The sequence below is a fragment of the Arachis ipaensis genome, chromosome B4 (genome assembly GCF_059453495.1).
Source record: "Arachis ipaensis isolate K30076 ecotype BB chromosome B4, ASM5945349v1, whole genome shotgun sequence".
NCBI lineage: Eukaryota > Viridiplantae > Streptophyta > Magnoliopsida > Fabales > Fabaceae > Arachis > Arachis ipaensis.
The window spans coordinates 143,032,887-143,048,228 of record NC_142439.1 but is presented as its reverse complement, the minus strand read 5'-3'; the positions used below and the strand labels follow the sequence as shown (position 1 = coordinate 143,048,228).

Here is a 15,342-nt window from a genome sequence, read left to right as displayed (position 1 = left end):
ATTATAAGAAAGAGAGTTGTGATAATCATGGAATTAAAGGGGGATACGATGAATACACTAGCGACAAAACAAAATCATCTCAATCATAACTCGAACCTAAAACATTGTTATGATAACTTGCTTATCAATTACTATAGAAGTTCAACTAATTACAACATAATCACACAATGCAAAATATTCTTGCCGGTTAAAAAGATAAATACATTTAAATAGCTAATCTAAGACTTAAATCATATATCTAAACTTCTTAAAAATCATATGATAAAGATAAATTTAAAAATTTGGTATAAATTTTCTATTAAGATCAAAACATGTGTTATCCATGTAAAAACTTCCTCGTCAATGTGCTTCTTTGAAATATATATATATATATATATATATATATATATATATATATATATTTAAAAATATTTTTCTAATATCAAAATTTATTAATTAGTTAAGAGACCTAGTATAGATAAACAAACACATACGAGATAGCAAATATTTATTTTTCTAATTAATTTTTTTTTTTTTGAAAACTTATATGATGCATTTGAAATTACTTATTTATTTATACTAATTATAATAATATAAAGCAACTCTTATTATTACTATTACTATGCAATAGAAGTTCGGTTTTGATCCTTTTTAAGTCCACACACATAGACGAGGGCCAAGGTACAAGGGTATAGCACCCTTGATAAACTCACTTAGAACAAATTTAATTTATCCAATTATAAAAATATAACTTAAAACAAGGAAGAGAAGAAAAGAGTAGTGAAACAATAGACACAAAAAAATTAAAGAAAATAACAAATCAAAAATGAGAAAGTATAGGAAGCTAATGGCCTAAGCGTACAATGTGTACAATGAAGGTTTAGAAAGTACTAGAGATATGACTATTAGTGTTACATTATCCTATTAGGTTATGCTTTTGGGATGAGTGGTTTCATGACATGGTATTAGAGTTTCAGATTTGGAAGGTCAAGAGTTCAAACATTGGTGAACCCAAAATTAGCTTTTTATAACATGAGATGCTTATTATATCCCTGGTATCCGAATGATTATTCTGGATAGTATAGGTGATGTTCATTTTAATTCATAATAATAAGTGAATCAATAAGGGAGTTCTCATACAGAAATCAAATCAAAAGTCCACACTTGGGCGGCTCCACCTCTATGGGTAGCCCTTTCCTCTAATGTGTCCGTACGAAATAACAAATTCAACGTGTGGCCTACACGTTAGGCTAGCAACGCCCCTGTTAGCTGAAGTCTGAGCCAGATGCATCTAGGTTTCATGACATGGTATTAGAGTTTCAGATTCGGAAGGTCAAGAGTTCAAACCTTGGTGAACCCAAAATTAGCTTTTTATAACATGAGATGTTTATTATCCCTGGTATCCGGATGGTTATTCTGAATAGTATAGGTGATGTTCATTTTATTCATATGTTCATTTTAATTCATAATAATAAGTGAATCAATAATGGAGTTCTCATACAGAAATCAAATCAAAAGTCCACACTTGAGCGGCTCTACCTCTATGGGTAGCCCTTTCCTCTAGTGTGTCCGTACGGAATAACAAATCCAACGTGTGGCCTACACGTTACGCTGGATGATGAGTAAACGACGTCGTTCACCCTTAGCACCCAAACAAGTCAGAAATGAAGAATAGTGGAGGTAGAGAAGAAGAAGAATACTTTATTTTGGGTCTCCATCGTTTCTTCTCCTTTCATATACAAAGCGATGACATTTCTTACTTGTTTGGATGCCAAGGGTAAACAATGTCGTTTACTCATCATCCAGAGTGGCAGTGAGGGTGCCATCTCAGCATTCCGTTTGACTAGTCATCGCCGAAAAGAGTCGAGGGACCACATTGGTGCCGGGACTTGAATCTGGAGGACCAGTATAGGTAATTTTGAATTTCAAGGACCAAAATGGGTAATCACGTGAATCTCAAGGACCAAAATAGAGATTTAGTCTATATAAGGTATCGAATCAAATCAAATCAGATAATACTTTCTCATCCAAATCATATTCAATCATATTTTCTCAATCTTAAGGCATTTCAAAATATTTCACAATTCCAAAATAAGTGAATACTAACAAAATTTCAATGCTTCAAAAATACATATTCGAATAAAATCAAATGCTTTAAAATAATATAAAACTTCTTTAAACATACATATAGTCTCTTAAAAATATATAGTCTCATGTGCATATTAAAATGAGTTTAACAAGGATAAGGATTTAGTTCTAATAAATCAATTAGTAAAACCAATTTAAAATCATTTGATAATAATCTTTGTAAGTATAACTAAGTTCAAGCATCGTATATCCAAATAATTATAGACGTAAAGTCAAACAATTATAAATGTAAAGTCTACTCACAACTTGGTCCCAAAGGACCGAAGAAACCGGAGTGCCAAATTAAAAGGGTGAAGATGGTTGGAATAGAATGGATCGAAAGGACGTAGAATTTAGACCGAGGCAGTAGCAACAACTCCAACTAATCTCGCAACAACAACTTTGTAATAGTCACAGCTATAGCGGCTGAAACAGAATGGAAACAAGGTAGCATAAATGGAATAGTAACATAGCAAAAGTGGAAACGATGCAAGTTTAAGCAAATGACCTAGACCAAAACAAAGGCACTATTTGGCGGCGTTTTTCCAGATACCACAACAGTGATGGCGACATTAGCTCTGATAAGATCTTTAAACCGGAAGCATAGGACCAGCAATTGCGCCAGCAAGGAATGGCTGCGCACAGCTCGAAGGTGACCTCCTTCCCCAGCAACGGCAGCAGCAGCGGCAACACACCACCATTACCCTCTCTCCCTTCTCTCTCCTCGTGCTCTCCTCAGTGACGGCGACTTGGCATCGCGGCGGTTGAGACTCAGCAGCGACGGAGACAAGGCGCGGCAGCTGTAGCAGTTTGACAGTAGCGAGGTAGAACAGCGGCAGTCCTTCTTCCTCGTCTCCTCTCTCGCGCTCGTCCCCTCTCTCAGACGCATCTCACTCGGTTCTGGCCTCTGATGGTGATACGACGGCGGTGAGCTGGACGCGGCTGGCGGCTGGCGGAGACGCAATGCGACACGAAGGGCGAGCTCCAGGCCGGCGATGACGAGGTGTGGCTCTCTCTCTCCTCGCGTGGTGGCTTGGTGTGGACAGCTCTCTCCTTCCTCCTCCCTTCTCTTCTCACGGTCTCCCCTCTTCTCTCTTTCCCTTTTCTTTCTTTCTTTTTCCTTCAAGTCTATGTGTGTGTATGCTGTGAGGGAGAGGGTGTGAGGTGAGTGAGGGTGTGTGCGACAATAAGAGGTGAGTGAGTGTGGGGCTAGTGTTAGAGAAAGAAGAAAATATGTAGGAGTGGATCCCACTGTCTCATCTATTGTTTAATTATTTTTTTTGGTTATTACATACTTGATTTATTCATATCACGAGCATTTGAAACATGTATCATTAGGTAAATTTTTTGAGAAAGAGTTTGTACTTTTCAATGGCATAAGTATCTCATTTTTTATTTGGTAAATAAAAAAAATTATGTGTTTGTACTTATAATTTTTAAAAGATGAGAGCATTTTAAAAAGTATTTAAGGTGGAGTTTTTTAAAATTGACATGTGTTCATCAAAATTAAAAGTCTAATATAATTAATATAAATTAATTTTTAAATTTAACTTTTACATTTATGTCTACTATAATATTTTTTAATTTTAAAAATTATTTTGCCAAATATAATTATTGTTATTTTTTTGTGTACGTTATCTCCTAATTCGACATGCAATTATTGTTATTTATTTTGTGTTTATTAAAAGTTTTTTTAAATTTAATTTACTAAACATAGTTTTTATAAACTATTTAAAAAAATTACCAAAGTAAGGGTTAGAGAAGACTTGGCATAAAATTAGTGGAGATGAATGTCACGAGTGTTTGTCCAAAATGCACAATCATTGTGTCAACTTCAACTTCAAATTCTCTCATTTATTTGCTACCCTAGTTTGAAATATCCACAAAAATGCACAACCCACTGAAAGGGATCATGAAGCCAATTTTTGTTGCCCAAAATGCACGAAGGAATAACATTTATGGTGATATATTTCAGAATGTATATAAATAATATTTTAAAAATATTTATAATCATTCACTTCTAAGTTTATCTAAATAAGAGAATATAATACTTTTATCTTAAAATTTTTAAAAATTATTTATAATTCTCCCGATCCCACACTCTAAGAATATAAGTTTGGTGTTACTCTTGACCATAATTGTCAAAATCGAACCGGTAATTAAACCGATAAAGTTACTGGATCATTAATTTAACCGGTAGGTCATTGGTCGAACCGGTTAATTTAGTATAATTAAATAATTAAATAAAATTTAATTATTTTTTATTATTAATATTTTTATTTTTATAAAAATAATTATCATTTTTAAATTTTAATACTTTATTAATTAGTTTATATTTATTTTATTATTATATTATTATAGGTGGAAATTCACATACAATTTTTTTTGTGATTAATTAAATTTTTTTGTTTATCTTTTTAATTTGTATATATTTAATAAAATTTATACTTAAATAAAATGTAATTAATTTCAGAATGAGTGAACTTTAAAATTAAAATAAATTGAATATAAGTAAAAAAAAGAATGTTATATCTATTATAATTTGTATATAAATTAAAGAGAACACGGTAGAACACGGTGGAGTTGCTGATCGAGCAGTTCGGATCGGTCCAATTTTTGCTGGATTTCACCGGTTCACATTAGATTTGACCGGTTTGTATCAAGTCTCTACTTTAAATGGTCATAAGCATAGACCGAACCGGTATTGAGTTTGATTTATCAGTTTTTCAGTCGAACCAATCGATCCGATCCGATTTTAATAACTATGCTCTTGACGGTTGAGTTTCTCATATAGTGCAACGTACATAAATTAACAAGACCTCATCAAACTTGGAAAGGTCTTTTGAATTTTGATTCCATAAGTGAAAATCTCTAATTAATTGGAGTAAATAGTAATAAGCCAGCGAAAGTATCTCTTGTATATTATCACGTAATATTATTAACTTTTTTATTCATAATAAATATTTAAAAAAATGAACAATAAATAATTGGTAGTGTGAATGTGATGAATATAATAAGTTGACTTGTTAAGTCAAATAGTTAAAGTCATGAGTGATGTGAGTATAGACTACGTTGAGTGAGCGTGGAAGCATTTGGGCCACACTACTTGACAAGTTATTTATATTGGATTTAGTATATATCTTTGGTTTGAATTAGTCTTTTCCTTGTGGAATTTGCTGTCCTCATTATGTATTTTTTGTGAGTATATTGTTAATTTGAATCAGTTGGTTATAAATTGGAAATATGCCCCTTTGGTTGTCGAGAACACATATGATATGATACAACAACTTAACTTGAAATATTGTGTGGTTGGAGTGATGATGATGAACGGTGTAGTTTATGCAGTGTTGATGGTGCAGCTACTTGCATGGACCAGCAGTGCAGCGGTGGTGGCAAGTGGGAAGTGCATTGAGAGTGAAAGGCAAGCTCTGCTTTCTCTCAAACGTGGCTTCAATGCCACGGATGATGATTGGGTGTCTTCATGGGGAGATGGGGAGCAGCAGAAGGAGTGTTGCAAATGGGAAGGCGTCAAGTGCAGCAATGTAACTGGCCATGTTCTCATGCTTGATCTTCATGGTCATTACACTCGTGAATCCATAAGCCCATCACTCAGTGACTTACATCATTTGAACTACTTGGACCTTAGTGGTAATCTCTTTACTCTCACCCCATCCATCCCTCCTTTCATTGGCTCTTTAACCTTTTTGACACATCTCAATCTCTCTTCTTGTTTTTTCGGTGGAAACATACCTCCTCAATTGGGAAATCTGCTCTTCCTCGAGTATCTTGATTTAGGAGGGAATTGTTTTTATCCTCCGCAACAAATCCCTTCTCAGTTCTCAAATCTCTCCCATTTAGTGTACCTTGATCTTAGTTCCAGTAATTTGGTTGGAGGATTCCCTCTTCAACTCACAAATATGTCATCCTTGACATATTTGGATCTTAGTTATAATAGACTTAATGAAACAATGCCACCCCAACTTGGAAATCTCTTATCCTTGGAACATCTTGATCCAAGTTACAATGCATTCACCGGAACCATTCCTAGTCAATTCAAAAATATTTCCCGTTTGCAGTATCTTGACCTTGATTCCTTGTACATGATGAGTTCTGATTTACAATGGCTATCTGAACTTTCAATCCTGAGGTATCTTTCGCTTGCTTGGGTGAATCTAAGTGGTGCCAGCAATTGGCAACAACAAGTGAGTAGCCTTTCTCATCTTCAATATTTAGACTTGCATGCTTGCAATCTTGTTGATTCCATCCCCACTTCATCACTTGCATCCCCTGCTAATTTCTCCACTTCTCTCTCATTTGTCTATATCTCTTATAACTCTCTAAGGAATGCAGCCTTGATATTCCCATGGTTAATGAATTCCACTCGTATCCTTGAGGAGTTAAATCTTGCAAATAATGAGCTCAAAGGCCAAATACCTCTATCCTTGTTTCATAGTTGTAATTTGGTACACCTTGACCTATTCAAGAACAAGTTGACAGGAGAGTTTCATGAATATATTCGAGAGTATTCTCGTTGTGCTCATAAACCCTTACGAATCTTGCTTCTGGGATGGAATGAAATTACGGGGATGGTGCCTGACCTCTCTCAGCTTCAATCTTTGCAAGAGTTACATCTTGGTAACAACAGGTTAAGTGGAACCATACATGAAGGTATTGGACAACTATCCAACTTAACTGAGTTAAGCCTTGGGAATAACTTCCTGAAAGGTTTGATATCTGAAGCTCATTTCTCAAGACTTTCCAATCTTGACACTTTGGATTTGTCTCATAATGCATTGGCTTTTAATGTTAGCGTGGATTGGATTCCCCCTTTCAATTTAACTGACATTTATTTGGCCCGTTGCAAGTTGGGGCCTAACTTTCCAACATGGCTTCATACCCAAACCATGATTGAGTATTTGGATATTTCCTGTGCTGGAATTTCTAGCACTGTTCCTAATTGGTTTTGGGAACCCCTTCCTCATATGTTTTATTTGAATATTTCTCACAACCGTTTTCTAGGAAAAATTGAAGGCCCAGCTATGGTTTCTGACCAACTTGTTTCAATTGATTTGAGCTTCAATTTATTTGAAGGCACGATTCCAGCATTCCTTGCAACTGCTTTACATGTTTTTTTGTCCAATAACAGATTTTCAATTGCAAATCCTCTTTTATGTACAAACTCGCCCAAACGCATGAGATTTATGGATTTGTCAAACAATAACCTTAGAGGAGAACTTTCGGATTGTTGGAGGGATTTTGAGTTATTGGTCGTCCTAGATTTATCCAATAATCAGTTTTATGGAAATATGCCAAAATCTCTGGGCTCTTTAAGAAATATCCAGTCAATACACTTTGAAGGCAATCATTTTTCAGGAGAGATACCACCATCCTTGCATAATTGCACACAACTACGAGTTTTTGATGTTGCAGGTAATAAGTTGTCAGGAACAATACCAAGCTGGATTGGAGATAATATTCGAAAGCTACTTGTACTTAGCTTACATTCCAATAACTTTCATGGTAACATTCCATTAAGCATGTGCAATCTCGATGAACTTCGTGTCTTGGACCTCTCTTTAAATATTCTGTCTGGCAGTATACCTAAATGCATAAGTAATCTGTCTGCTATGGCCATTCAAGCAAAATCAAATGCAACCATTACCGATGACTATCATTATGAATATGGCGATGTGTTTAGCCGTACTGGCCATGTACGTGAAGTTTCTGGAGTTTATAACGATAGCGCATCACTGACATGGAAAGGGAAAATGTCAAAATATGGAAGCACCCTGGGATTGTTGAGAAGTATTGATTTCTCCAGCAACAGGTTAACAGGGGAAATACCAACTGAGATGATGACTCTTATTGGCTTGGTTTCTTTAAATCTTTCAAGAAACTTTTTTAGTGGACACATTCCTCCAACTATTGGACAACTGACGTCAATAGATTTTCTTGATCTATCCAGAAATCATTTGTCAGGAACAATTCCTTCACAGCTTACTCAGATTGACGATCTCAGTGTTCTTGACTTGTCATACAATGATTTATCCGGAGAAATCCCACTTGGCACGCAACTTCAAACTAGGGATGCATCTGCTTATGCAGGAAATCCAAAACTTTGTGGTGCTCCCCTCAACAATACTTGTCCCATTCATGGTCACCAGATCAGTGAACATGATGCTGATGGTGATGATGATGAACAATTTGTAAGCCAGGGATTCTACATTGCTATGGCTGTTGGATTTGTTATGGCATTTTGGGGAGTGTGCTTCTCATTGATTTTGAAGAAATCTTGGAGATATGCTTATTTCAAGTTGTTGAGTGATGTCTATGACAAGCTCTATGTGTTTACAGCGATCAAGGTGGCCAAATTCAAAAGGATCAGATCTCAAATATGAAGGTATGCACCGTTTCCATTTCTTCTATTTCTTATTTTTGTTGATATAGTTGTTATATTCAAAATATTGGTATATAAAAAAAATTAATATCTGCTCTATGCAAATGAAACAAAATATAGTAGTGCTAAAATTTTAAAATGTATTTCTTTATTGTTGAAATTTCAAATTGGACACACCAAACAGTTTATTATTGTTTTTTAATGGTTAAAACATAGCTTAGTTGATTAATTCCTAGCTAAAACAGTAGCTTAAGTATATAATATGTTAGCGTTTTTGTTACTCTGAATATGTGCTACCTGTTGCCATTACTGCAAATGGTGAATTTTACTGAACATGAATTCGTGTGATGCAAGGTAGATCTTCATAGTTATCTATTTGAAGTGAGATAAGTGCATAATTCAGTAACGTTATTGAGAATAAGTATTAGTTTGTTAAGTATTTACATGTGTTGTAGATTTGTAGGTGCATATATTGATGAAGTTTGGAGAGGATGTTTTTTCAGATCACTCTGTTTATATTTCCTGAATTGGATATTTATATGGGTGTGAAGCTTGGTTTTATATATTTTATTGCTGCGTGACTTAGTGTCATGAATAAAATATTATTCATGTTTTTCACTTTTTATACATGCATGTTCATCACACGGCCCTTTTATTTATTATATATTTAGGCTTTATATATATATACATTCTTACATATACAATTGTAATCATGTGAACTTGTTCTTGTGTTAATAATATATGTATATATGTATATGGGATATGGTTTTATGTTACTTAAATATATATTTCTGCTTTTTAACACTTTTATATATTTTGAATATTACCTAACATGTAACGATGTCATATCTTTCAGGCAAAAGAGTAGACAGTATCTTGTGTTAAAAAGATAGAACTTTGTTTGTGATACAGTCAGAATCTTCATGCATGTGTATCCATTTGAAAGCAGACCAATAATATTTAGTGATGCAGTTAATATAAGAAAAAAGTTTGTTAATATAATAAGTATTATGTTTGGATATTTTAGCCCTGTTTAGGTTTACTGCTGTAGCTGCAGGGAGGAATGCAGAAGAGGATGCTTTTTCACATTTCACCTATATTGCATAGTATTTGTTATATGAGTGTGATTGTCAAACTTACCCTTGTTTTATTGCTGTAATTTATTTTCTGGGACGATATTAAGTGTTAGTTATTATGGAAGTGCTTGTGGACTTGTGGTAGTTCTGTTTTTCTTTAATTTCTGCTTACCATATCTATTAGGATGAATTAGCATGTTTATTTTATAATGAACTATTGGGCTAGTCTACTTAAAAGTTGAAAATTTAAAAGTAAATAATATCAGTTATTGGTAGAGTTCGCAACGGGTAGGATTTAGACTCTATTATAATTTTATCTGCGATTTTTTTTTTTAAATTTAACTCTATCATACTCGGACGTTGAGAATTCATAACCCTACTTGCATTCTAAAGTTCTACATCCAACCTTATCCAATCATATTTGTAACAAATTATTTTCTTCAATCAAATATAATATTTTATCATTTTATATTTCATGAACATACTAATAAAAAATATTAAATTTATATTAAAATTAAAAGCAACAAAATTATAATAAAATCCATGTTAATAATTAGCTTTTATATTTATCACATAAATGGTCATATAAAAAAATGAATGTGGCGAATGAATAACTATGTAAAAAAATATACAAATTTTTATTATAATTTTCAATTATTAATTACCTCCTACTCAATTAAAAAAATTATTTATTACAATATTTATGGCATAAAAAACTTTTTAAAATCAAATCAGTTGTTATAAGCAAGATTATTAAGGGTTAAAATAAAAAAATATTATATCATTTTAAAATAAAAATATTAATTAATAGCTAGATGGTTTTTTTATCTCATCTATTTTTTAAGACAAAAAGGTGAAAAACAATTTTACTTATGTCTAGAAAATTAAGATTTATTTTAGTAATTAACTAATCGATTTGCGTCAAAAAATACGTCATCGCTATTTATTAATTTTTTTATTGAGTTGATTTATTTATTTAATTTTTTTATGCTAAATCAAATTTAATAAAATAAGTATGTTTGAATGTTAAATTTAATAAAATAATTTTTTTAACATAAATCTCAAAACAAAAATTTATACCTTAATATGATGGCAAAAATACTGGGGAATATATATATATATATATATTTTATTTATCAAATTTAGTGGGGCAAATGCTCTCTTATTCTTTATTTGGGTTCGTCTCTAGCTGTACTATAATAATAATAATAATAATAATAATAATAATAATAATAATAATAATAATAATAATAATAATAATAATAATAAAAACAAAAATGACTAACATAAAAAGAATGAATATAGAAATATTATATGAAGTTAAATAGATAAATTTCAATTGAATATTTTCATATTTTTTTTAATCCAATTTATGTATACTTTTTTAGTTACATAATTGTTAGATTTTATATAAATTTATATATTCATAAAAGTATATATCCATCTTTGTTCCCCAAAACATGTGAGCATAAACCCAGTTTTTTAAAATAAAATTTTGTTATCTTTATTAGCTTCTCTCTCACTTAAATACCAAATAAGCAAAGATAGATGGAAAGAAATCATTAAGAAGTTGAGAATACATATAAAATATTTTTTTATCCAATGCTGTAGATAAGAAACGGTAGAACTGGCTTAATGGTGTGTTCATATCTAACTTATTCTGACATGCTAGATAAGGCTCTTCAATTGTATGCAAAGAGAAGGATAACAAATAATGAAGGAGTAAGTTATGTTAGGTATAATTCCATCAATTAAAAAAATAAATTTGTCTTCAACAACAGATGAATTTGGATATTGACTCTTACAATCTGCAAGAAAAATAATATTATAAGGAATGGATCTACAAAGCTAGGCCTTTATGATTTTGCTTTGGTTGAATTTGGTCATTATAACTTTATTAAATTTGCAATTCGAATTTTCTTTCAATTTAATTTTTACATTATTTTTAATTTTATAATTATATCTTTTTATGTTAAAAAAATAAAATTAAAGTTTAATTATCTTATTAGTTCCTATAATTTCACTAAATATATAATTAAATTTTTATACCTTTTTTAATTAAATTTTTACACTGTTTTTAATTTTGTAATTAAATTTTTTTTATGAAAAAAATATTAAAATTAATAGAATATTTCTCCTAAAAAATATGTGATTAAAGATCTAATTAAGTTTTTAATTATAGATACATTTAATTTACAAATAAATATTCAGTTAATTCTAATATTTTTTACACTAAAAAAATTTAATTATAAAATTAAAAACAGTATAAGAACTCAATTAAAAAGAAAAAAAAATATAAGAACCTAATTAAAAATTTGATAAAACTATAAATACCAACAAAATAATTAAACTTAAAATTAATAGTATATTTTTTCTAAAAAATGTTATTAAAAATTTAGTTAGGTTCTTAATTATGAGAACCTTCAATTTGCGCTAGAGACACATATTCTATTAGTTTTAGTTCTATTATTTTTTATACTGATAAAAACTTACTTATAAAATTAAAATTATTAAAAGATAAAAAATACATAAATATAATCTAATTACAAATTTGATAAAATTAATTAAACCTTTTGTTTTAATATTTTGGGCCTATACCTTCTCAAGGTATTCTTTTATCCTTAACAAATATGAACTATAGAAGTTAGAACCCTATGTGATTTCACTATTTCAGGTATCAATACCAAGCCAACGCCGTTATGTATGGTACTTTGAAAGTGTACTTTCTACCCCTAGGGGCAAAGTGAGCTTGCCTCAGCCATGTAGCAGAGAATTGCGCCGAATTCGCCTTTATGATATTGTTAACATCTATGCAATTTTCTTTGTGATTTAAGAGCTGCAGGAGGAGGTAGTTAACTCTCAATTTCTTTATCAATGATAAGGATCTAATCAACATTTTACTAGGTACTAGCAACGAGTCAACAACCTTTGGAACATACCTTGTATTTTTTTTTTTTTTTTGCTTATGCATGAAAATGTGAAACATTAATTTTCTGATAAGATTTTTTGTGTTTACAGTTAACTGGAGACATACGTGCCATATTCTATAAGAAAATAATAGGAGGTTGTCTCTTTTATTGCTGTTTTAATACCGCTTTTGCTAAAAACAGCATGGTACAGATAATTTTATTCTATCAATTTATTTTGGCATATTTATAGTTAGATAACAATTAAATTGATGCTCCAATTTTCATGATCAAATTAATCTATCCCTTAGTTTTAACGGCGTTAATGCTGACATGTAACATTAACAACTGTAATAGCATGACATTAGGCAAATTGAGAGACGAATTTATTCACATTATTTTTAAATTTTTTTATTTACTAATATCATATTAGCAATAACATATTTAACAAAATTTTAGAATTAATCACTCAATTTTTGTCAAATAAATTATTATTTTTAAATTAACAAAAAAAATATACAAAAAATATATAAATAATAAAAATATATACAAATGCGGATGCAAAATTACCAATGATAATAATTAGAAATGAATAGTATCTAATTAAATTTGTAACCTATAAAAACATTGAATCCATATCCTATATTTATTATATCTTACCGATATAAACAATATAACAAATTTATAATCCCAATAATTAATTTATTAATTTTTATAAATAACTCATTAAATGTAATAAACATCCATATTACAAATGTTATAATAATATTATTAATCATAATAAATTTTACGTTACAAATATTTAAATTCGATACTATTTGAACTACTTATATAAGTCTCTTATCACTATTCCTTCAAATAACATCAAATTTAGCACAAGAAATTTATTTTTGAACTACACAATATCTCAAACTTATTCAATGGAGCATCATTTTTTGGAAAATATCACCAAATAAACAGACAATTAGTTTATCAAATTTTGTGTGATTCGTCTATGAAAAACATTAACACCTACAAATGAAGAGGGGTCTATTTGCTTAGAAATGATTATATTAAATAAAAAGATACAAAACAAACATATTTATTGTATTTTTAAATTGAATTTACAAAAAAATACTTTAATTATTTTTGCTTTTTATACTTTTTATATTATTTTATAATACTTTATATATAATTATATTTCAATATCGTTAAAATTATACTTCTTTCAATATGCTATTTATTGTTCATTTTCTAATAACTTAAAAAAATAAATGTAATCAATTTTTAATTAATTATTAACTATGATTTACTAACACTGTAGAAAATACCTTTTCATATAACTGTGAAGAAAAATATAATGAACAAATTTAAATATTTGTTACAAGAAGAAAAAGTCTATACTATAAAAAATTTAAAAATAGACTATGCAAATGATTTGTATAGACCAATTAAAAGTACAATGAAAGCAAATTTTTTAGTCACAACTGTTGTGAAAGAAATTAGAGATCCAATTTTAAACATTCTCCAACACTATTTTAAATTTGTATCACTTGAGACATTGTCTGACAAGAGTGGGTCAAAGAAAAATATTAACAGATAATTTTATTTTATACTATTTTAATTATTCTTATTAAAAATAAATTATTCAAAAAAAATTTACACATTTTTGTTCCTTTTATGGTAGATATCATTAGAAAACTGCATACACATCAAGAAATTAAAGAGAAAGAAAACCATATAAATTCAAAACACATCTTCCAAAAAAAACATACATGCAAAGATAAAACAAACAACACAATAAAAAGTGAATAAATATTACAATACTCCTTGTATTATTTGGAATTTTAAAACTCCTTTACGTTATTATTAATATTTTAATGTGAAAAGTTAGTATTCAAAAAATTAACACTAATTTAAAATTATACTTTTAAATAAAAAACATAAAATAGTCATAAAATATTAATCTCTCATCTTTATTTATTTATTAAGCAACGATTTTTTTTATTTTAGTGTTTTATTAGTGTTAATTTTTTTAATGAAATAAAATAAAAAATTTATTGTTTTTCATAACAATTTTTTATTTTTATCTTTTAAGATTTATTTTATTTTAGAATTTCATAAACTCATTGCAATACGATACATCGTACTGATATATTTTTAATTAATCCAATTTTATTTGCATAATTTAAAATTTTAAATTATAAAATTTTTAAATTAAAAATTAAATAAATATAATTTAATTAATAACTTAATTTAATTTGATAAAAATAAACATATTCGTATTATTATACTTATGTGATTAATTATATTTATTCGATTTAAAAAAATAACTATTAAAACTGTTAATTATAATTTAAAATAAATATAAATCGCTTGAGTCATACTCCCTTCTTTTGGTTGTTCTGTTTAGTCTATCTTAAATCTCTTCATATATACTGGATCTGTTCTTTTATTCTGGAACCTGGATATGTTTTTGTTCCTATTTTTTAAATTTTTGTTTCAAATAGAATGTTTTTAGGATATTTTAGAATTTTTACTCCTTATTTTAATTTTTCTATTCTTCTATTTTGGATATCTTCCTAAACTGTCTTCAATTTTTATCTCTATTTTAATTGTTCTGTTTTTGTTCCTATTTTAGTGTTTTATATTAAAATTCAAAATTTTACTTTTTAACTCATTTAAATAATCTAATCTTAAAAAAATATCTTAATATTTAAACTTAATACTAAATAATATATTTATATTATTTAGTTCTATTAATTAAATTCAAATTCACATTCCCGTGTTGTTTCTTTTAGTTACCAAGAGAAAAAAAATTCAAATTCAATTTTTTAATTTAATAAAATAAATTTAATTATTTAAAGAGTATTTTTAT

The 15,342-nt window shown here is 29.2% G+C and overlaps 1 protein-coding gene across 1 annotated transcript; it reads left to right on the top strand.

The window, feature by feature from the left end:
- Positions 1-5,292: 5,292 nt before the first annotated feature.
- LOC107635366 (receptor-like protein EIX2) lies at positions 5,293-9,773 on the top strand. The gene is made up of 2 exons (XM_016338834.3): positions 5,293-8,506; positions 9,360-9,773. Exon 1 carries the CDS (start codon positions 5,382-5,384, stop codon positions 8,502-8,504), a length of 3,123 nt encoding a protein of 1,040 aa, XP_016194320.1. The 5' UTR covers positions 5,293-5,381; the 3' UTR covers positions 8,505-8,506; positions 9,360-9,773.
- The last annotated feature ends 5,569 nt before the right edge of the window (positions 9,774-15,342 follow it).